The 22,167-nt window shown below is 47.5% G+C and overlaps 1 protein-coding gene across 1 annotated transcript; it reads right to left on the reverse strand.

The window, feature by feature from the left end:
* Window positions 1-100: 100 nt before the first annotated feature.
* EXOC3L4 (exocyst complex component 3 like 4) lies at window positions 101-20,998 on the reverse strand (the record flags this gene model as incomplete). Its single annotated transcript, XM_082058069.1, has 11 exons — window positions 101-475; window positions 2,578-2,699; window positions 3,297-3,449; window positions 4,141-4,263; window positions 6,301-6,415; window positions 8,636-8,731; window positions 10,622-10,722; window positions 11,779-11,904; window positions 12,970-13,087; window positions 16,345-16,996; window positions 20,656-20,998. 11 exons carry the CDS (start codon window positions 20,996-20,998, stop codon window positions 313-315), a joined length of 2,112 nt encoding a protein of 703 aa, XP_081914195.1. The 3' UTR covers window positions 101-312.
* Between the last annotated feature and the right edge of the window lie 1,169 nt (window positions 20,999-22,167).

The following is a 22,167-nucleotide window of genomic DNA, read 5'->3' on the forward strand; positions in this document are numbered from 1 at the left end:
CTCTGAAAAGAGATTCAATCTTGGACCAAACAACAGAGCAGCCTCCAGGCCATAAAATCTATATTTTGAATGCAAGGTGAACTCAGTGCTGGAGCTGCTGCCTGGGGGGCTCTTGCAGGAGGTCAGTGTCTTGGTGTGTCCATTGCATTTGGTTTCTGGACTCAGGGTAGCAAGGTGAAAAAACTACTCATTTTCCCATGACAGTCAAAAAGTTGCATTTGCAGAGGAGCCAGGTGGGGTAGCAGATTTTGGATCATGCCGTAGAGGTGGTGTAGGAGGAGGGACAATGCTGCTTGCTGCTTTGGTTGTGTTTTAGAAGCATCTGATCATCCCTGGGGCGTCGATTTCAGCAAAGAGTGTGCTGCCATCCCCGCCGTCAGGGCTCTCCAGCCTGTGGCAGACTTGCCGAAAAATCGCTGCTCTCCTGGTGCGCCCCAGCCCCCGGAGCGTGAGGACCGCCAGGACATGTTCCTTCCTGCAGAAACCAGACAAGACCTCCCTCAGTCCTGGTGAGCAAAACCAGACCAGAGGTAAGCAACCAACAACCACGCTGGAGACAGAGCGAGGCTGTGGCAGAGGGCCAGGGAATGTCCCCTCACGGCACTGGAGGAGCCACCAGGACAGGGAGCTGCAGCCTTCAGAGGTGCTGAGCATCAGCTCCCACCACCTGGTGCTAATGAGACACCCTCCTGCTGCTGGTGCTGCGGGGAATTTCCTCCTCCATATCTCCACACATGTGATGCCTTCTGCAAGATTTCCTGAGAAGCTGCAGACCTTTTATTTAATGATTATTTTGAGTTGAGTAATGGAAATGCTAATATTTAGGAAGCTGACAGGCACTAATTAGATTAGAGCTGGGAAAGCCAACTTGGAAACATACCCTGTTCCAGTAATCTCAGTATATACAAATTCAGCAACGTCTCCAAGAGCTCATGGGAAGACTTAACAGAGACCTGAACAGGAAGCAATGCAGGTCCAGCAGGTTCCGCCTAGTTTTCCAAACTTAATTGTTAAAGATAATATTACTCAATAACGGAAAGCCAGGAAATAGATCGACCAGGAGGACAAACGTTAAAACCTGGCCTGGGCCTAAGGCTGATGGTGAAAAGGTACCACAAATCACAGCCTTGGCTTTTCTGCATGGAAAATTGTTTTTAAATAGCTATGCCTGACTAGCCATCGTTTACCTCCTCCATCCTTCCCAAATTAGGCATTGCTTCCTTCCTCAATTTAATCTGTTTTGGTGTGGGGTTTTTTGGTGGTTTCTTATATTTGAAGGTCCACTCCGGTCTTCTGAGCAATTTGTTAAATTTACAGTTTGTTTTGATTGTATAAATGTCATCCAGCAGGAACTATGTAACCAGTGCAAAATCCTTTGCTCTTTTTCTGAAATTACTGTGATGAAAAAATGGATTTCTTTGCAAGCTGTACTCCTGATATTCCTTCTCAATGGTTGGTAAGAGAGTGGTGGTAGAGGAGGTAACTTCCGATACACAGCTGCTTAGCCAAGCACAGAGCTAGTTACTTTGTTTACTTCTCCAGTAGCTTTAAAGTTTGCAGATGCTGCTTTGGAACAGCAAATGGAAAGTACAAAAGAAAGAATTTGTAATTTATTCCAAAATTCGGTGGTTGTGTTGAGACCCTTTCAGAAACTGCAGCTGAACTGTGTCAATGGCAACTGCCCTGGAGGTTTGAGCCTGGGAAGAGGAATCAAACCATTTGCTCCAAAGCTGGAGCCTGCAAATCATCAAGCTGGGCTAATACTGGTCGTGCACTGAAAAGCTGCCTGGAGCTTTACTGTGAAACAAGGTGCGTTTGGAGCAAAAAATAGTATCCAGTGACAGGATGTGTGAAAACAGTCCAAAGCTGCTTCAAAGGAGGTTTAGACTTTAGGAAGTATTTCTTTACCAGGGGGGGACCACACACTGGAACAGGCTTCCCAGAGAGGTGCTCGACACCCCAAGCCCATCAGTGTTTAAGAGGCATTTGGACGTTACCCTTAATAACATGCTTTAACTTTTGGTCAGCCCTGAAGTGGAGTTAGGCTACATGATGGTTGTAGGCCTTTTACAACTGAAATTATTCTATTATTCTATTCTATTCTATTCTATTCTATTCTATTCTATTCTATTCTATTCTATTCTATTCTATTCTATTCTATTCTATTCTATTCTATTCTATTCTATTCTATTCTATTCCATTCCATTCCATTCCATTCCATTCCATTCCATTCCATTCCATTCCATTCCATTCTATTCTATTCTATTCTATTCTATTCTATTCTATTCTATCCTATCCTATCCTATCCTATCCTATTGATTCTATTATTTTATTCTACATGAAAAGGCTTTTGAGGTAACTTGTGTGCATCATAAGATCCAGCAGGCAGAGGAAAAAAGAGAAAGGATACAGCCATCAAGAAAAATAATGTGGGATTCCCCCTGTTGCTGGTGCCTTGACCTCTAATGTGTGGCTACCAGCAGAGAAGAGAACCTGAAGAGCTTGGCCACAGCACAGGGTGAGCTGGTGTTGTTTGGGATGGAGCCCAGCAGTTCTGGCATCTGCCATTTCATGCACCTGATATCTGGATAATCCTGACACAGCTCCTTGACATACTCCTTGATCTCGTCTTTTTTCTTCTCCCCAATGATATTGGCAATGTGGTGTAAGGCGGGAAGGAGCCAGTCGGAGTCAGAGCCCTGTGAATGAGGAGACATAGGGGGATATCAGAGGGGAGCACAGGGCCTGCAAAATGCCTTTTTACCTGCAGCGCAGAGCACAGTGGTGGGTCACTGTTACTGGTGTAAGGCAGCACAGATGTCTAGCCACAAAACGTGCCATCAGCTGTGATTTTCTCCCCATCACCCTCCTGTATGCAGATGGACCCTCTCACCGGAGTCATCTCCAGAGCTGTGCTCAGGGCACGGAACCTTTGGACACAAGGTGTATCCCATGGCCCAAGGGAACAAGTTACTGCAGGGTGAGCTTGGTGCTACAGCATGTAGCCCATGGTTGACAAAGCACATGTGGGCCTGGGAGTGTGTTACACACTGCATGCTGGATTGCAGAGCGGCCAGCTGTGCATGCACAAGCCACCACTGCAGAGTAGCTGCCGGACTGCAAGTCTGCACCATGAACCTGCAGTAACCACCTTACTTGCTCTCTTTTAAGCACTTTCACATTTTTTGAGGCTTGCCCTCCTCCAGAGCTTGCCAACTCAGTCCCGGGAGACTAAGCATGGACATTGTACCTCCAGGAATGGGGCAACCGGGGATGCCAGGAGGGAACTCACATACCTGATCGATGAGTGTATTATTAAGGATTCTGGCTTCCTGGTTCATCTTTTCACTCACTTGCTGTCGTGTCTCTGCATTCATTTTCCGTCTGTGTTTGATGACCTGTGTGATGTATTCTCTTACCACATATTTATGAGTGTTGCGTAGAAGTTCCTGGTTAAAAAAAAGCAAACATCACATTTTTTTCTGTTGTTCTTTTGCAATGCCACAGCATTGAGAGGGGGAAAGGGAAGCCCTCAGGTCTTTAGCAGGAGTGTAGGGCATAGAGGAGATGCCTGAAGGCAGCACATGCCTCCTGGGCCACCTATGCCAAAGGGAGATGGTGGCTCACAGCCCCTTGCTCTGGCACAAGGATGGCAGTGCCAAGGGAATGCCATGGAAATACTCACCCTGAAGTGCCCCATGATTTTCTGTCAGCAGTTTGGCTCCTCAGTAACAAAGGGGAATATTTATTGTTGTTTCAAAAGTATGTTTTGATAATGCTTTCAGATTTTAAATATAGAGCTGTTGTCAACTACCCATTTATTTCACAACTGCATAGATGTGAAAGGGGCATATAAGCCTGCAACTCGTGGAGTTACAGTGTTCAGTGGTAATGCTCACCAAAGCTTTTTTGTTCCTCTTTAAAGAAATCAGTTCCTGTATTTATACTACAGAAAGGAAAGATGTTGCTTAGTCTCACGTGGAAGTAGGTAAATAGCTGAGCTCCCCCACATCTGCGGTCCCCGTGGTTATAAACATCCCCTGTGACTGGGGAGAAGTCTGCAGGTTGGACCACAGCCTGCAAATGACAGTGGGAGCCCCTCCAGCATCACTGTGCCCGGGCGTGGGACCAGCCGCCTACCTGTCCCGTGGGCTCCCTCATGTGCTGCAGGTGCTTGGAGAACTGCGAGACTGCCAACGCCAGTGAGTCCAGCTTTTCTGTTGCCAAAATCCAGTCCTTGGTCAGGATTTTCTTAAAGAGTGGCTGAAAAAAGACCCACTCACTGATGCCACCGGTAATAACGAGTCAGACTAGCTGATGCACCAGCCAAGTTCACCCAGACATCTGCGTGCTTAGGGGGCTTGAACCAAAAAGCACAGAGCACTGATGGTGCACCCACTCTGTGTGAAGACACATCAGGAGTTGGACACCAGAAGCACTGAGCAGTCTGGGTTTCACTCTTCCCTCAGGGAATTCAGAGACCTGTGTCCCATTTCTAGGTGAGTGCCCTGAGGCAGGCAGATAAAGCACTCTCCCGAGCAGGAGATGCTTTGGTATTAAAGGCTTACTTGGGACACTTCATTTCGTTGCTCTGTGCCTTCCTCTAATCCACCAGCTGCATTTCTGTAGGTAAATAAACTGGTATCCCCACTGTATGGATGAAGATGCAGATGTGAATGCTAATCAGAGGAAACTCAGCCATGGCTAAAACAGGCTGTGGCATGCAACCATGTATGCTGGTGTTACATGGGTTTGCACCAGCTATGGACATGACAAATCACTTGGTAATGCGTCTGTTGGAAACTAGCCCAGTAATCCATCACTCCTCCAGCCTTCTCCACAAGGAAATAAAGCTCCTTTTTCTCACAGCACTTGCAGGAGGCTATCTGTACTCCCTGCAGACCCATGTGTCTGCATGAGGTCTCACTGGGATTATTCTTCTCTGATCTGGTGGCAGGGGGAATAGCAACTGAGAGCATGCCCAATTGATGCCTCATGGTCAGTGATGATGTGGGAGTGATGGCACTGTTTCCCTTCTGCCCTGGGTACAAGGTGCTCTGGCCAAGTGTCACCACTGGGCTATTTCCCTTGCCAGGTCCCTGAAGCTAATGTTCCTCTGCATAGAAACACAGCAATATCTGCTAATGGCTTCTGGTGGCACATGGAAGAGACTCCCCTGAGGGCCAAATCCAAAGTGTCCCTTCTCTGGCACATCCCCTTTCTAATTTTCTTCTCTTAGCTCTCAGGATCTCTGTCATTAGACTCCTGGCGACCTCCTTCCCAATTATTTCCCCCACTTGTACCCTCCTGCTGTGCTCCCAGCCTGCTGGAAGGCTATTTAGAAATGCTTTGCCTCAGCCACTCTCAGTTCTCACGGCATTTTGGCTCTCTTGCTCAATGCCTTGGCTTGACTCCTTCCTCGCCTGGCCCTCAGACTCGGAGAGAAGCAGTGGCTGGAAAGTCCCCTTGGCCAGGCAGGCTTGGCTTAGATCAGACAAGTTGCATGACTGTCTTGGTTTCCAAAAGTTATTCTCAGTGATTAGAAAGTGAATTAGGGTGAGTGAAAAGAGGTGGGACCAAAGATTTAATTTCTCCCATCTCTTGTGTTATACCAGCTGGAGCTAGTGGATCCCCAGCCAGCTCGGAGCAGAAATCTACATTTACACCACCTGGCAAGCACAAACTGCATTGCCTTTTAGGCCGCTTAACACAAGTTAAGCTGATACTAGTGCTTTATCAGCCAATACAAGAACTTTAGCATCCACACACTGAAACAGTCTTTCTTCACCATGGAAACAGACTGGAAAAATCACCCCTACCAAATGAATTCTGTCTTGTCTGAAGAGGCTGATAGCAGGCCATGATGGTAAATCTATGAATAAGTAAGAGTAAAACAAAGTCCTGAAAAATCCAAATATTTTGATAGAAAGAAAAATGTCCCACAGGAGTTGTCCAGGTGACTTACTTCCTCAGTGCTCCACTATGGGTGACATTTCCCCCCACTGCTTTGCCTGAGATGTTGGAAGCCACTAAATACCCTTTTCTTTTGGTTGCCATTGTACTAAAACAAGCAGCTTGACAAACAGTGGAAAACTCACAGGATGCTGTAAGTGTCACTTTGGATTAAGGAGGATTTATATGAATATTAAGCATGATGCATTTTGGAGGAACCATAACGTCATGAGCTGCAAAATGAGGTGTAGTTGGTGAGACAGGGAAAGGGCAACAGCCCTCAGCTTCTGCAGGGGTCCTGCACATACACTTTACATATTGGAAATAGTGTGGCTAAGATCCTCTTACCTGTGCTTTTGTTCTTAATTTGTTCCAAAAAATATTTGTGAAGTTCCTTGTCAGAGCTGCTGAAATCTTCTGCAGTTCCTCAGTGTTGACTTTAAACGCTGTTTCTAAACCTGACCTAGAGAGAGATACCACCAGTGGTTTAATATTAAAATATAAACTGTTACACTGCCCTAAGCATTTTAGACAGTTTAGTATTTTAGGTATTATTTTAACATAAATTTGTGTGTCCAGTACTTCCTCTTGGAAACACTAAAGGGGTCAAAAGAATGACTTTTTTGCACAATCCTATATACTGAAAATTAATCACAACTGAGTAACTGTGCTTAAAAAAACACCTATTTCCTCATCAGGTGGGACGGTTCAATCATGCGGAGCAATTGCGCAGCCTGGTTACTTTTTCACTTGAGCAACACTTCTGCTAAATGATCTACAGGTGCCTGAGAGAGCACCTAGGGGCTTACACCATAAGCAAAATGTAAATAATAAAGCCAGAGAAGGGAAAGCTGCTGACCCTGGGTCCCCCAGAGCCCATCTGACTCACTCCATGCAGCGCCTATTGGCAGCAGCGGGGACATTGAACTACGGAGGTGGAAACCTGTGGAGTTTCCTAGGGATAGCTTGTACTTCCACTAGGTTTCATGCTGATGAGTAAGAAAAAGCAACTTCTGAGAGGCGACTGAAATCCCCAGCAGCACGCATGGGCTTTGGGGATGTCGTGAGCTTCTGGCTTTCTTCTCATTTTCCATCCCTGCCCTGGGGTAACACGATCTGGGAGAAAGTTAGGCAGCACCACCAAAATGTTAGTGGTCCTTAAGCTGCTCTGGATGTGCCACATCCACCGCTGTGACCACAGAGCACGGTGGGTTCCTGCCACTGCCTGGTAGCTAGTTTATACATCTGAGGTTATGCAGGCAGGACTACAAAACACCTAGTAGCATCTCTTTTGCCCCAGGCTGGGGCTCAGGTCCATAACTCCTGCTGAACACATGAAGCCTGCATCCAGCATCCACAAAACTGTGCTGTTAGGGCACCTACTCAGCAATTCATCATTCCAGGCTGACAAATATTTAACTCGATGCAGGAATAAACCCAGCAGAGCCAATCCACCACCCAAGCACCTGCCAGCTCCCTGCCTGGGGCTGGCTGCTCCTGTCACCACCTCTCCAGTCCCCAGCAGGGAAGGGGAGAGCAATTTTCAGCAGGGGCAGGAGCAGGGAGAGAAAGCCGGCTTCCCAGCAAGGTTAGCATTGCTGGAGAGACCGTGCCATCTAGAGGCTTCCTGACGGTAGTGCTCACTGCGGCTGGAGCCGTCGGCTCCAGTGAGACACTGCAATGCAAAATCCTCTGCATCCCCTGAATAATATTTGGCATAGAGCATCCGAGCTGCAGGCGATGCTGGGCAGCGATGCAACAGCGTGGGCTGGAGGTAACAACCCAAGCTTTGGGTGGCCAGACCCCAGGTGTTAGCTGTGTGTTGGCTGCCTGCCTTGGCCTCTGAAGCACTGCATCTGCACAGCAGGGATGGTTCCAGATGCTGAAGAGCACCTGTCTCTCAGTGGGCTGTGTCTCTGCATGGCTGCAGATCATCCCCCTGGGGCAGGTGCTGTACAAACAGCCCTGGTTCCCCACAGCACTGGCACCGGAGGGCTACAGTGGCTGTGTGAGCAGCTGTGGGGTGGGAAGCGCAGGGTCACCATATGGTACAGAACTGGACTGATGGACCAGACCCTGGGACACTCAGCAACTGGCACTGTCCTACTTATGGGGAGAGTGTCCCTCTCCTGGAAGCACTTTTTGATAGTCAAGGCTGGTGGGCATGCCTGTTCATCAGAGGCCTTTGCAACACATCTTTAAATAACGAATTCTTAACACATGCAAAGCCCTAGAAGTTCCCGCTGCCAGCAGCAATGACAGGGGTTTATTTGCAGGCTGAGTGCTTTCACAGAGTTTCCTCCAGCCCAGTGTCAAAAGCAGCCTTCAGACCATGTTGCCAGGTTTATTCTGCTAACCTCCAGAACAAAAAATGAAAACAAACCCTCTTCTGAGGCTGAAAAAAAAATAAAGCTTTCACATAAGCACCAGATCCATCCCTGCACTAGATCTATCCCTGCACTAAATCCATCTCCACCTCTGTCTCTTCACCATTTTGCCACAGCAAAGTGACTTTTATCTGCATCTCTTGGGGGACATCCCCTTGCCATGAGGTGAGGATCAAGGGCTGGAGGCTGAGCACCCCATGGAGCAGCCGCAGAAGAGCTTGCTGTTTCCTTTCCAGATATTGCCACCCTCCCAGACCCCAGCAATGCAGCAGCTTGTCTCGGGGAAGCAGACTTACGTCAGGTCATGGAAGCTGTTGATGTAGGCAGCAAAATAGGGTGCAAAGAGTGGGCTGTTCTGAGCAATGCTCCACACCACGAACTCCTCCCCAAACCTGCAGGAGAAGACACGCAGGTAACACTAATGGCAGGGGAACCAAAGATGGCTCATCTTCTGTGTACACGGTGGTGTCAGGAGACACTGGTGGCTGGCCCAACCTGTCCATTCTATACGTGGACATGTTTTTTCCAGCTGTCATAACATGTGTGAGCATTGGAGGGGAATAGATGGCAGATAATTATAGGTTTAGGATGCTCTTGCCTGAGTGGGTATGCAGCACTATTGGAGAGATGCCAGGGAACTCAGCACAGCAAATCTCTGACTTCTTCTCGTGCTGAGGGTTCGATTGCAGCCATGGTACTCAGGCTCACCAGTCTGGTCCTTCATTGCTCTGGCTTTTGAGATAATATACTATGTGCCCTCTTAAGCATGCAAGGAAAGAATTTACCTCAGGGCTGATTTTACAACAGAAGGTGAACAGGACACCTACATTCCCCTCCCCGTAACCTCAGGTGGTGCATTAGGTAGCTCTTTTCTGTGCAACACAGATGTTATGGTTTTGACAGCTGTATTAGAGCCGTGTCCGCACCGCTGGCAGGAGGCTGTGTGCTCAGGCAGGCTTTGTTGGGCGGTCTCGTTCTGTGTCAAGGTAAAGGAACCTGCTCGAGCCAGCCTTGGCTGCTTGGTTCTCAGGTTTGTTTAAGAAAATGCTTAAGTTTCAGGGGTCCTTTCAGCTGGGAGCCCTTGCTGTCCTAACTTGCATTTTTTACCTTTTTTTAGTTAAAAAAAAAAAAAAAAAAGAAAAAGGAAAGAAAAAGGAGAAGAAAAAAGAAAGGAACATCAATAAGTACCGCATTTCTCCTAAAAGCCTGGGCAGATCTCAAAGCCAAATAGCTGATTTGAACTACACTCAGGGCATGGGAGACAAGTGTAGATCACTGGGTGATTAGAGATGAGGGTTTAGAAGGGAAAGCACTACATTTAGCACACTTAGGACACGGGCCATGCCCCAGGTTCACAACCAGAAAGCAATATTTGGGCTCCCTACCCTTGCATCTACAGAATGTCTGATAGCAAACTCCCCACTCTGCGCCTGCTGGAGGTGGGAAACTTCAAAGGTTAATGCAAAATTATTTTTAGTCTTGCTTAGCGTTGATTCATACTAAACAGCCTTTCTGCTCCATGGATTGCTGCTTTGGTGAATGGCCACAAACCCTCCAAAACACAGCCCCTCCGGAGAGGCTGGATAGCATGTCACTGTGCTGGAACCTTCTGCGAGCCAAAAACCTTCCCTGGAGCATCCCCAAAACACGTTGCAGGGGGTAAGATCTGAGGCTGTAACCCGGGGACTACCAAGCAAAAAACCCATAATTTCAGTAAAGGGGCAGGGTCCTGTGTCCTTTGGACACAGGGTACATTTTAAGAAGTCTCAGAAGGCAGCCCAGCTCTAAGTTGTACCCGGGTATAACAGAGAGGGTCCCACCAGCCATTTCTTTGCCCATAGCCACAAGATGCAGGAGAAAACCCTCTTGACAGGACTCACCCTAGGATGCCTAGATAATATTTTGGGCAAGCAGGCTCCAGGTCTGGGCGTCCATAACTGCTACTTGCTCGTGGCTGCAACTGCAAGCGACCAGCACCCAACGCCACAAAGGTCCCAGATGGTTGGATGGGGCCACAGTGGTCCCAACCCTTTCCAGCCAACAGCTCCTTCTTGACCTCAGATTTTGGGACTCACAAGAGTCCCATCTGGGTCTGTTTATGAATTTCTCCAAGTTATTTTGCAGTTTGCTCACTACTGGGCTCACTGCAATTCTGATTCTCCCAGGAACAGGCCTGTGCCTGCTCGGTGCCAGTGTCTGGCCCAGTGCATGGACCTTTTCCCTGCTTTTTTATCAATGTGGGACTCATTTGGAAAGAATGTACTGTCCAGAGTGGCAACGACCTTGGCATGAATTCGTACAGCTCTGCCAGGCACAGCTCAAGCATTTTCATTCCCAGGCTTCTGCTGATCTCTCCAGATATCTTCATGTGCTCCGCAATGATCTAGAAAAGGGCACGAAAAACCTCTAGTGAATGGAACATGCATAGGAGAAATATCCTTTACAAGGATCCCATGCAGCTTTGGTTAATAAAAATGACTTGCCTCACAAAGGGGGAAACAGCTGGTGTGTTGCCAGGTGGTTTTCATTATTCTCTGGCATATTGAAAATCATAATCCAGAATGGGCGAAGAGGCACAAACTGATTTGTGGCATAATCGTTCGTCCCTAGTGGCCCCGTGTCCTTCTGCACGGAGGCTGCACAGAGGGTCAGGCATCACTCCAAAATCTTGCTTGCACAGGGTCTGCTCCCTAATTCCCGTTCCCACATCCCGGTTGCCTCCCCGGAGTGAGTCAGGCTGCAGTCCTGCTCTGGCACTTCCCGAGGCATCCTACCCATCTGCTATTCCCATTCAGACCTGCCTTCCCTGTGATCACACGACGTGTAATATTTCTCTATGGAAAAAGAGTCACGGCAGCAGCCAAATTCTTTGATTCAAAATTCTTTGATTTCTTTCTCTCTCCCTATTTTTTTTTGTTTTGTTATTATTTAATTGAAATGACTCAACCCTTTGAGTGAGGAGAATGAATCCAAACCCCTCCTGGATTTATTACCCTGTAGTCCCTAAAGCTAGTAGGAGCTTTTGGGTTTTTTTGTGCTATTTAAATTAGAGTAGCTGTCACTGCCTACAGCCTTTCCACGGCTGTCACAGCCCCGGGACAATGTTGGTCTTTCAACCAAGGGGTTTTTCTAACAAACCTTTTCTTTCTGCCTTTTTTTTCCCTTTCTCTTTCTCTTTCTAATCAAAGAGATTTAAGGACTTTAAAATCAGTTGCCTATTATGTTGCTGACACAATTGACAGCAGGTTTAATTTGCAGCTAGAAGGCAAGCGGGAGAGTTAAAAGTTGTAATAAATGGCATTTTCTGCTCTAATGTATTCTGCCAGTGCATGACTAACATAAATTATCGCAGGAGGCGGTACCTCCACCCCAGAAGGTAACGATCCAATTTCCCTGGAGCCACAGAGCCCCCCACACTTTGCCCCAGCTAATTAAGTACCGTTTGAATATCGAAGGAGAGAGAGGAGTGGTAGAAGTTTTCCTTCACTTCTGGATGAACTTCCTTCTCCCACTTCTCCGTGACCTCCAGTCTCAGGATGTTTCCAAAATAGCTTTTGATTTTCCCCTAAATGTTAAACGTAGGAAGAAAAGATGTGGCTCAGGATAACAAAGCAAGCATGAGCAAAGCAGCTTGCAATGTTTTGCTCCGTTGGCAAGTGTTTATGGCTTATGTGTGTGGCATGGAAAAGTAACCAGAGTCAAAGGTCTTGCTCCAGACCCCATCAGTCTACACAGATTGGGATTTGGGGAAAAAACAGGAGCTGTGCTGTGTGAGAGCAAAGTACTCCCAAATCAAGGGAGAATCATTCTCCTGGCAGGGAAATACTGTGTCAGCTGTTTGACTGCTCGATTGCAAAGTCTTCTAGTGCAGGTAATGCAAGAAGTCAGGATTAAAGATCAAACTGGTCTTTTCTGGCAGTGCAGCCACTTGTGTAAGTGGCAGCACTGTTCAGTCCTGGCTGATAAATCAATCTTGTCGGTGAAATAAAATGATCTTTCACCAGCACGAGGGAACAATAAGGATTTTATTGAGCGGGGCACCTTGGGCTCACCTTCAGCAGTGCCCTGTTTCTGAAACAGTTTGTAAGAAAATGCCTGAGCCCACCAAAGACCCAGGAAAGCATGTAGTTTTAGACAGAGTCCCAGCCAAGGACAGCAGAAATACAAAGGCAGAAGGGACTTCCTAGGAGGAGCTGAATCATGGGGAGGTCCTCTGTTGGGGACAAACCCGAAGTTGTTTGACTATAACAAACCTCAGATGTGCTGGAGGAGCTTACAAACTGGAAAGTATAATAGCAGCTACAATTTCTTTACACCTTACTCTGCAACGCGTTAAATCCAACGAAGCCCAGCTGTGACCTTTCGGAAAGCCTCTGCCGTACTGCATGGGGCTGGTTCAGTCCCTGTGGCTCTGTGATCATCCAGGTTTGGGCCCATGGCCTGATTTTGTCCCAGAATTGGTGTTCAAGATTTTTCTGCTTTTGATTAAAGGCTGTTCTGTGTGGTGCTGGCAGGACTCAGCACCTGATGGGGCTGGAACCATAATGCAGCCACCTGAGACCTCTGCCCGGGACACTGGGGCTCCCATTCCCTCCCTGGGGGCAGGAGGGGACAAGGTCAAAACTCTCACCTTTGCAGAAGCAATGTAGTCATTTTTCAGTTTATCCCAATGGGCTGGTGTTAACAGCAGGGTCAGGTTTTCTGTCTTAACTTCTGGTTTGAGATCAGGGTGACCCAGAAAATGTTCACTGGAAAGAGTCAAACGAACAAATTATGTTGCCTCAGAGTGTGAGTAAAGTGGTGGAATATTCATGCAGCATGAGATGCATAATTATTAAGCTGTGAGAAATATACTTAAAGCTTGAATTGTGATGCTTGTTTTCAAGCTTTAACAAGAAAATCTTTCCTTGCTATTCAAAATCCTAATTATTCAAAATCAAAATGATCTAAGGTTCCAGCCCACCTTAGAAATCATGAGACTTCTGAGTTGTTTGGACATGACAAGTGCTATGAGAAATTACTTTTTTAAAATAAACAACCTGAAGCTGATTCATGTCACTACAAGCCTGCGAAATGCCTTTCAGGGTAATTCCTGCAGCAGCTTTGGAGCGAGCTGATCTCCTCTGCTCCTCTCTGGTGTCACATCATGGCTTGTGTCAGGCTGTTATTTTTCCCCGTGGGTTATCCCCAGCCCGGGGAGGTGGCAGAGCAGGTCCTGCTCTGTGCAGAGCAGCCTCTGGAAGGCAGTTCCATTCCGGGGACACGGGCCATGGCAGCACCGCGGTTTCTCTGCAGATGGAAGCGGTGGGTGGTGGGTGGATGTGCAGCTACAGAGTTTGACTCCAAAGTGCGCTCAGCTGACACAGGACTTTATCACTCACTTTCCTCTGGATTGCCGTGTAATCAGGCCAGCTGATTAGCAGGGAGGCATGGAAAGGGAGGGAGTGCTTGTGTTTCTCCCCCTAGGGTGAGAAACTCATAATTAGCCTCTAAAACTGAATGTGCAGCCCCTGCAATCTGTCATGGACCGTGGAGACATTGCATCTTGCAGGGTGATGAAGGCAGAGAGGAGAAAGAAGAAAATATTCATGGACTCGAATAAGTTGCAAGCAGTCAGCTGTTTAGCAAGGAACACAGCTGCAATATCCTTCACACAGCCTGTTCAACCACCGAAAAGGGTTCCCATTGTCAAAGCAGCACTGAGCCCACGGTTAGGTTTGGATCCAAGTGAGGATTGTACTGTTCAAGGTCAGGCTGGTGCAGGGTGACTGCTGATAGTGTCCCAGAGTCAATGTTCCCGTGGTCACGGTTCTGATTTCCCGGGGAGGTGCATCTGCACATGTGGAGCATTGCACACAGCCCAGCCGCTGCAGGAGCCTGCCGCTCATTTAAAAGGACACCACAGATATAAACATAAACTCTCAACTGTGACTGAAACGACAGGCTCAAATGTATACTTAAGGAGCTTATTCCCCTCTATCTTCTTCTTGGTTGTTTGTGGTTTTTTTGTTTGGTTGGTTGGGTTTTTTTTGTTTTTGTTTTTGTTTGTTTGTTTGGTTGGTTGGTTCTTTTCCCATTTGTTTGAATTATAGTATCAATAATGAGTTTGAGTCAGACGATTTCTTCTTTTTTGGGATGGGTCCCAGGGTGTGATGAAGTTCTTCTAGAGTGGGAAAATCAAATGGAAACAGCCCAACCCAGCAAGGTGACTACAAGCAGTGTCCCACATGGCTGGAAGCTCTCAATAAGCTCCTTTTCCCACAAGTCAGAGAAATATGACAGGGGCACTTTTCTTTGATGCTGAACTTGACTGCTGAAACTCATTTTTTCACCCCTCTTCTGCAATTTTAGGGTATAGTACAGCTCCCAGAGCCTGGGGATATGCAGGAATTTCCCTCCAGATGAGACTGGTAGGGACACATGAGGGAGAGGGGTGATGAGTGGGAGTGTCATTCCCATAGCAGTCCTGCCATAACACTGGGCAGACAGTGCCGTGCTAATTATGGAGTTACACACACATCATCATGGTCACCACACCATAAATGAGGTTTTAGGAGTAACTAGGGAAGTTCACAGAATAAATCTGTTGAGGGCTGTTCAAAACAAAGACCATCTGTGGTCCAAACGTCTCTGAGCCAAAAGCTACCCCAAGCTTGGAGTACTCAGGGCAAGTGTCACTGCTGCTTGCTCTGCACCATCACAGCCCCCTCCCTGTGCATTTTTGCCTACTGACTCTGTCAATACTCCAGCTTTCACTCCCTCTTTTGTTTGATTGAGGGGTGGCAATCAGTTTGCATTTGTCCCATCCTTAGGCATCTGGTATAGGCCATTCCTGGAGACCAGCTATCAAGGCAGACACAATTTTGGTCTGAAATGGCTGTTCTTATGTGCTTATTAGCAGAGCCATCTCTCATGGATGCTGCCTCTCTTCTCCTTCCCACCTCAGTGTGTGTTTCTGTTGGATTTTAGTCTGGGAGCTCTGTGGGGCTGGGGTAGCGGGCTGTGGTCTAAGCCAGTGAACAACTGAGGACACTGACATTCGATGCCTGTACCTTCTACGGATGCCTATCTTAGATGTCTCCTTTGGCTGTAAAAGGAGGCAATGCCCAGCAGCACAATTTTCATTGCTGTTGCAAATAATTCCTGCCTTTACTCCCACACACCCAGGGTGCCCTGAGTATGGTGCTTCATATGTCTGTACAGCTCCTAAAGTATTTTAGTCACCCCTGAACTGCAGGAAGCTTTAAGAGTTCCTAAAAACCACAGACCTCCCATCAAACTACCTGACACGTCTGAGCTAGAGCCTTTGTTTTAACCTTGCTAATCCCACATGGTGATGTCTTGGCACCTCCTTGAGATGACTCTGACCCCTGAGCATGGGGAGGAACGTGGCCTGTTTCCAAATTCATCACAGTTTTAATTAAACAGGAAGAAGGCAGGACTCCCCCAGAGGTCCCTCCCTGTGCCTGGAAAAGTCACCATGCAGCTGCTGGACCTGGCAAAACGTTTGCAGAAAGGGAGCAAGTTTATCGGAGCTGCAAGGAGGAGCTTCCTGGCGTGTGAGAACAGGGTGAGGGAGGAGAAAATGGGGTAATTTCGATCTGTGAAAAGCAGCAAGTGTTCTATCCACAAACCTTTGTCCCCACATATTAATAGATTAGCTATCTGTCTCTACTCTAGAGGGGACAATGAGGGTGGTAAAACACTGGCACAGGTTGCCCAGAGAGATGGTAGATGCCCCAACCCTAGAAACATTCAAAACCAGGCTGAACGGGGCTCTGAGCAACCTGATCTGGTTGAAGGTGTCCCTGCTCATTTCAGGGGGGTTGGACTGTGTGAGCTTTTAAGGTCTCTTCCAACCCAAAATATTCTGTGATTCTATTCTATGACTGCATCTCTCTTGTTTGCTCAGGAAACTGAAAATAGCTCAGTGCTTTTGAAGGACCCCGTGGACCTGCTGCTTCCTGGAGGAGGCTGAAGCCATGTGGCAGTCACAGCATCTTACCTGTGGTAAGTGTTGGCCACCCAGTCAAGCAAGGTGTAAAGTTCATTGAATTCCAGCGGTCTCTGGGAGAGATCTTCCAAATGTGAGGCAATGGCGTTGTGAAAAGCCTGTACATATGTGTCACACACCTGGTATTCTTCTGGATAACACTTTTTTACTGATAACTTGATTTTCAGTAAGTCTTCACGCAGGTGTTTCTGGAGTAAATCTAAGTGGAGAACAAGCCAAGAACTCATTTCTTCCTTTGATGGCATGGGTACCCTCTGGATCCTCTTCCTAGTGCTCTCATTGACAGCTGCCATCCACTCCTCCTTCCACTTTCTGGGTATGCCAAGCAAGTCGGATCCAGAATGAACACTGATGCCTGTGTTAGGATGAGCTGCTTCTTCACGGGCAATTAAAGTCACCAGGGAGGTCAGCATGGTGTCCTCTACAGTGGGACGCTCCAGTGTTTCCAACACGATGGACTGGATCACATTTGTGATGGAGTTGTAAAGCAAATCCACGTCTTTGTATTTCCTCACAAATTCCTGGAGGTTATCTTTGTATTTCTCAGCATCTTGTTCAGCTATAAGTTCATCTTCCAAGTACTTGATACTTGCAAATGCTTCCAGAAGTTGCCTTTTCTGAATAAGTTCATGGATTTCCATTACTGCAGAAAGAATCAGGGAAGAGGTTTGGACAAAGCAGGCATTAGGTGGTTGAGAGGTTGGTAGCAGGACAAGGTGCCCCACAGGGTGGCTTGCAGGGCTGCTACAAGTAGCTGGGACCCAACAGTGCCCCTGAGAGCGACCTTGCCGATCTCTCCAGCTCCTGTTTGACACAGGGGAGGAGAGCAGTGGAAATGCAACCACTGCAAATTGAGCCACATCTCTAAACTGCTGGTTTCAGCGGTAGGAAATAGCAAAAAAAACCCCTGATTATAACTCTACAGGAAAACGTCAGAGGGGCACACATGGGCAACGGGGTCTCAAGCTGTGTAAAATCTCCCCTGGCTCTGCCCCCCTGTTGGTGTGGAGCTGAAGCAGGAGCAGTGTGATACACACTACCAGCAGGATTTTCTTTAACAGAAACACCTTTGTTTCCCAGCACACCTGTGTGCTCAGCACAGCTCTGCTGCTGCATCGGCCCCAGCATCTCTGGCTGAAAAGGCGTCTCAGCGTGTTGCCCCAGAGGCAGGCAGGGTGCCCCAGGGTCCAGCTGCAGGGGTGGGAGGGAACACAGCAGGACAGAAGCCCTCAGACCCTCTGAGCTTCCAGGTCAGACGTCTCACTTAAGTGTCACGTCTGCCCCCAGTCTACCTGCCAATATGTCCTCCAGAGATACCAAGGCCCTAGGGGAGTGGGATACTGGCTTGGGAATGTTCCTGATAAATTTTTGGGAACATTCCCTGTTCAGATGTAACACTGGGCAAATTCCGGGCTCCCCTCCTCTGCTGATTTTGTGCTTTATCAAGTTTTCCTAAGACACTTTCCCAATTAATGTCATGGCTAAATTGGCTTCTGCATTTCTGAGGACTGAGCAAAATTCTAATGCAAACTGCAGAGGCTGTCGCTGGTGATTTGCATTATCGGGACTCCCTGAGATGCAGGGACTGAGGTAGCAAGGCAGACACTGGCCCATCCGTGGCTGGCCACCCTTTCCAGCCTGTGCCTACCACAGCAAATGGCCTCTGAAAGATACCTCTGACCTGTTCCAGACATTTAGGAAACGTTCTGTGAATGCTTACCATCCTCAGCCTCCTCTCAACCAAAAAGAGGGTCTTTGGGACAACCAAACTGTGCTGGGAAGCTACAGCTTCTCAGCTCTACAGTTACTGCAATCTGCAATAACCCTTTGGCTGGGGAGTGAGGAGGGTCTCTGGGATGGTGGTCTCAGCAGGAGGAAATGGACAAACACCAAAATATGTGAGGTATGAGAAGTTCACCTGCCTGAGGTGGTTCAAAGCTGGGTGACACGGCTGTTCACTGCCTGTATACACCCCTGCAGTCAGATGCCAAGCACTGCCTTTTACAAGTGATGTTGCTTTTCCACGCAGTGAGCACTGCTGTCTCTGGGTGGTTTGGGGAGGTGTGTGCACTGGAGGGGGATCCAGACCTGTGCGTGCTTTCTCCTGGTGCTCAGGTATCACGTTTTTTTCCCTATCTCCTTTGCTTTTGGCACCTACTACCAGCACTGGCTGGTGTTGGCTGAGGCTGGGGGACAGTCACTAAATACTGTTACCTGCAAAGAGGCTGAGGTCTACTGAGTTTCCCATTTCTTTTTTGAAGCCTTGCTGGTGCAAGAACCACTGCCTATTTGCCAGTAGTGTAAGAAGTACTTGCCGTGTGTTGAGAAGATACAAGAGCACTGCTAGCTTTTGAGAGACCCTAGGAAGCTCTCACCATCTCCAGCATCATAACAGATGCTCTTAACAGGATATCCCTCTGTGATACTGGGCATAAGGCAAATATTAATTGAGAAGGGAAAAGGTATTATTTAGGCATGTGTGGCCACTGCTTCTGGGACATACACATATACAATTATATGGAAAAATTGGAGAGCACTCAAAGATATGGACCGGTTCATAGCCCATAATTAATGCCACTGGGCTTGTTTGCACACAGATTTTACACCATATGTACCAATTAATCTGTACAGTGTAAGAGTATCTGTACGAAGATAGATATACACAAAAACCTCCAACTACTGATGCAACATACAATGCATAGAGCTTTGAGTCCTTATATGGAGCTACTGATGCTTCTGCACTCAGAGGGAAGGGAGATTGTGCCAATTAACTTAGTCTCTTCTAGATAAATTAATATAAAACCTGTGTTTGCACAAGTGCTTGCAGCGAGAGACTAAAGGAATACATTCTGTTCTGTTTATCAAAGTGAGAAAACACCATTTAATCACCATCTAGGATAATTATTCAGGGAGGTGATATTGGGTGCTAAATGGATCTTTAATTTAGCAATACAAGATCAGCCAGCTGGTAGTCGAAGGAATACAACTGAAAGGCAATTAACCATTATGCAGCTTAATGGTGCACATGGTGGAGTCTCCATCGCCTGCCATATTTTTCTCGGGATGGGATGTATTTCTGACAGAGCTGCTCTAGTCTAGGCTAATCACAAATTATTTGGCACAGGATGGGTCTTATTTGTGCAATTCCTCAGCTTGTTTATTGCAGGAGGTGGAAAGGGCTTATGGTAACATTTCGTGTTACTCTTCATCTATGACCCTTTGAGAACAGAGGAGCAAAGTTTATGAGATGGCCTCAGACTCAGCTTATCAACTTAACAATATATCAGTGTGAAGCAGTAAATAAATTCATGGCACAGTGGAGCATGTCATAGCAGTGAGACAAAGTTGGCACTTCTATCTGATGCCCATGGCATCCTATGCAGTAGACCAGGAATTTCTTTCCAGAAATTTAGGCTGAGGAAAGGTCAAACCATGTTGACCCACCTCAGTCTATCTCCTGGTGGACTCATTGTAGTGCCTCTGCCTTAAGAAGGTGGAGGAGAACAGTGCTCAAACCAAAAAAAAGTCATTGCAGTCTGCCCACACTTGTGGAACGGTGAGAGCTATGCTGAAGGTGGTTTTTATACTTTAGCTAAGACCTACCTCTATAATGCTGACAAAATGCATGAGAACAACCAGCCCAGGGAAACCAAACCAAACAAATACTTGCAGTGCTGCTATTGTGAGAAGAACAGATGGAAAGTCAGCTTAAGAGAGTAAAAGCATCTGCAGAGGTCCCTTTGCAAGGCAGTCTCTAAGATTAGGAACCAAGGTAGAGGTGCCGAAGCAGATCACATCCAAACTATCTTTTTTCCACTTCAAGCCCTTGCAGCAACCTGCAGAGCACAGTCTGGGGACCATCAGTCTTAGAGAACAGAAATTGTCCAAAAGCGCAAGGCAGGCAACAGCATAGGAATAGCCCACATTGCACTTCTAGATACTGTCAGAGCAGCAGTTCTCAAACTGTGCTCAGCAGATTGATGGCTGATGTGCACGATGCATGATCTGTCTGCTGACATGTGAGCCAACAGGTTGATGGGTTGATTGTAGGTAAGTCGAGGATATGGTGAAACTAACATAGTGGAGGCCACAAAGCAGCCTGCTCAGTGATGGGTGACCTGCCCAGGCTGGGCCAGGTAACACCCCAATGAGTTGGTGCAAGAGGTGACGGTTATCTCTGTTGTGTCATGGGAGGCCTGGTTCTTCGGCATCCCTGTTGGGCCCAAGACTTGCAAAGAGCAAGTTGCTTAAAGTTTACATATACCCTGCCAAGCAAATTACAGTGATGTTTTTGCTTCTTACCTGACAGAGGTTTTCCTTGAATGGACTCTGCTTCTGTCTTCTCACTAATCACCTCCACGCCATTACAGATTGTGGTTTCATTCTCCTCAGAGCTCTTGGAAAATCGCCAAGAAAGTTGTTTTCGTTTCCAAGTACCAGTACCTTCCTTTCCTTTCTCTATGCTCAGACTTCGTCTCGATTTTCGGAAGCTTAACACTGTTTTAATTCGTCTTTCAATGAACCCACTGTTCCCACTATGCATCGTTGGGCTGCTCAGTTCAGAAGCAACCTCCATCTTTTCCTCCTCTGTGTTGTTGGTGGGAGAGGCTGGTTCTGAGGTTATGCTCCTTGTGTTTAACTCCATTTTCCTATTAATCTTGCTACCTTTCAACAATAGGTTTTCCAAACAGGTTGATGATAATCACTGAAATGCACAAAACAGCAGAATTAGATGAGAGGTTCACAGCAGGGTGTTCCTGTCTCCAAAGTCACTTCTGGACTGAAACTCTGGCCCATCCCTTCCCTGTGTTTAATCCAAGGACAGAGCAAGTTGTTCTAGCTTGTAGCTACTGACACAATCTCCCTACCTACAGACACCAGGTGCTGGCCTGCTTTTAGCTTTGGAAGGCTCTACTGAACTCCATAAATCAGGCAAGTGGCAGCTATTTCTCCATCACCAAGGAACTACTAAACATCAGAGATGCTGAAATCTCTGTAAACTTACCATTTCGCTTGGTAGCAACGTATGTTTTTACTTCCCATTTTTCTAGAGAGATTTCCAGCCTTGTCGGAATGATAACTCTTCCTGAGTCTCACTGGGTTGTTGTCGCTTTCTGATGTGGATATGACAACTTCGGGTCATGCTGCTGCTTCTGCCCTGCTCGAGCCCTGACCTGCCACTGCTGGGAGGTGGCCTGGGGGTCAGCGGTCCCCAGCGTGTGGCTGAGCTCTGCTGTAGCCCCTTTCATCCAAACCCACAGCAATCTCCTCACTCCAAATCATCATGGTTACAGAACAAGAAGCTGTAGGATGCTATCAAGGTTCTAATTGCTCATCCTGCCTCAGAGCTCGGCTCCCCGGCATGCTGAGAATGGGTATCTCGAGGGCCAAGCAAGCCCCTGTGTGAGCTGCAGGGGAAGCTGCAGGAGATTTCAGATTTCAACAGAAGTGCTCCTGGGCTGTAGGCACATCCCTGCACTTGATCAGCTCCTGCCCTGCTACAGAGAGACTAGCTCCACTCTGCCTGCCCCGATGGCTGGCCTGGGTGCTTGCGAAGGGGGCAGAGGGAGAGGTTTTGCCTTCCTTTCCCTCCCTTGCAGAGGACTTTCGCCACATCAGTTATTGTGGCCTGCTCATGGGGATGTTGTTTGTTGCAGAGCTCTGAGGATGGAAAACGCTGCATTTCCCCATGGCAGGCTCAAAGCAGCTCAGCAATCAGCTTAAATCATTAGAAACAGCTATTGTCTGAGGTCACCCAGGAAATGCCTCAGGTCCATCCCAGTCACAGGAGCCAGAGACTGAAATATGATTGCT

This window comes from Streptopelia decaocto (assembly GCF_964273445.1).
Source record: "Streptopelia decaocto genome assembly, chromosome: 7".
Taxonomy (NCBI): Eukaryota; Metazoa; Chordata; class Aves; order Columbiformes; family Columbidae; genus Streptopelia; species Streptopelia decaocto.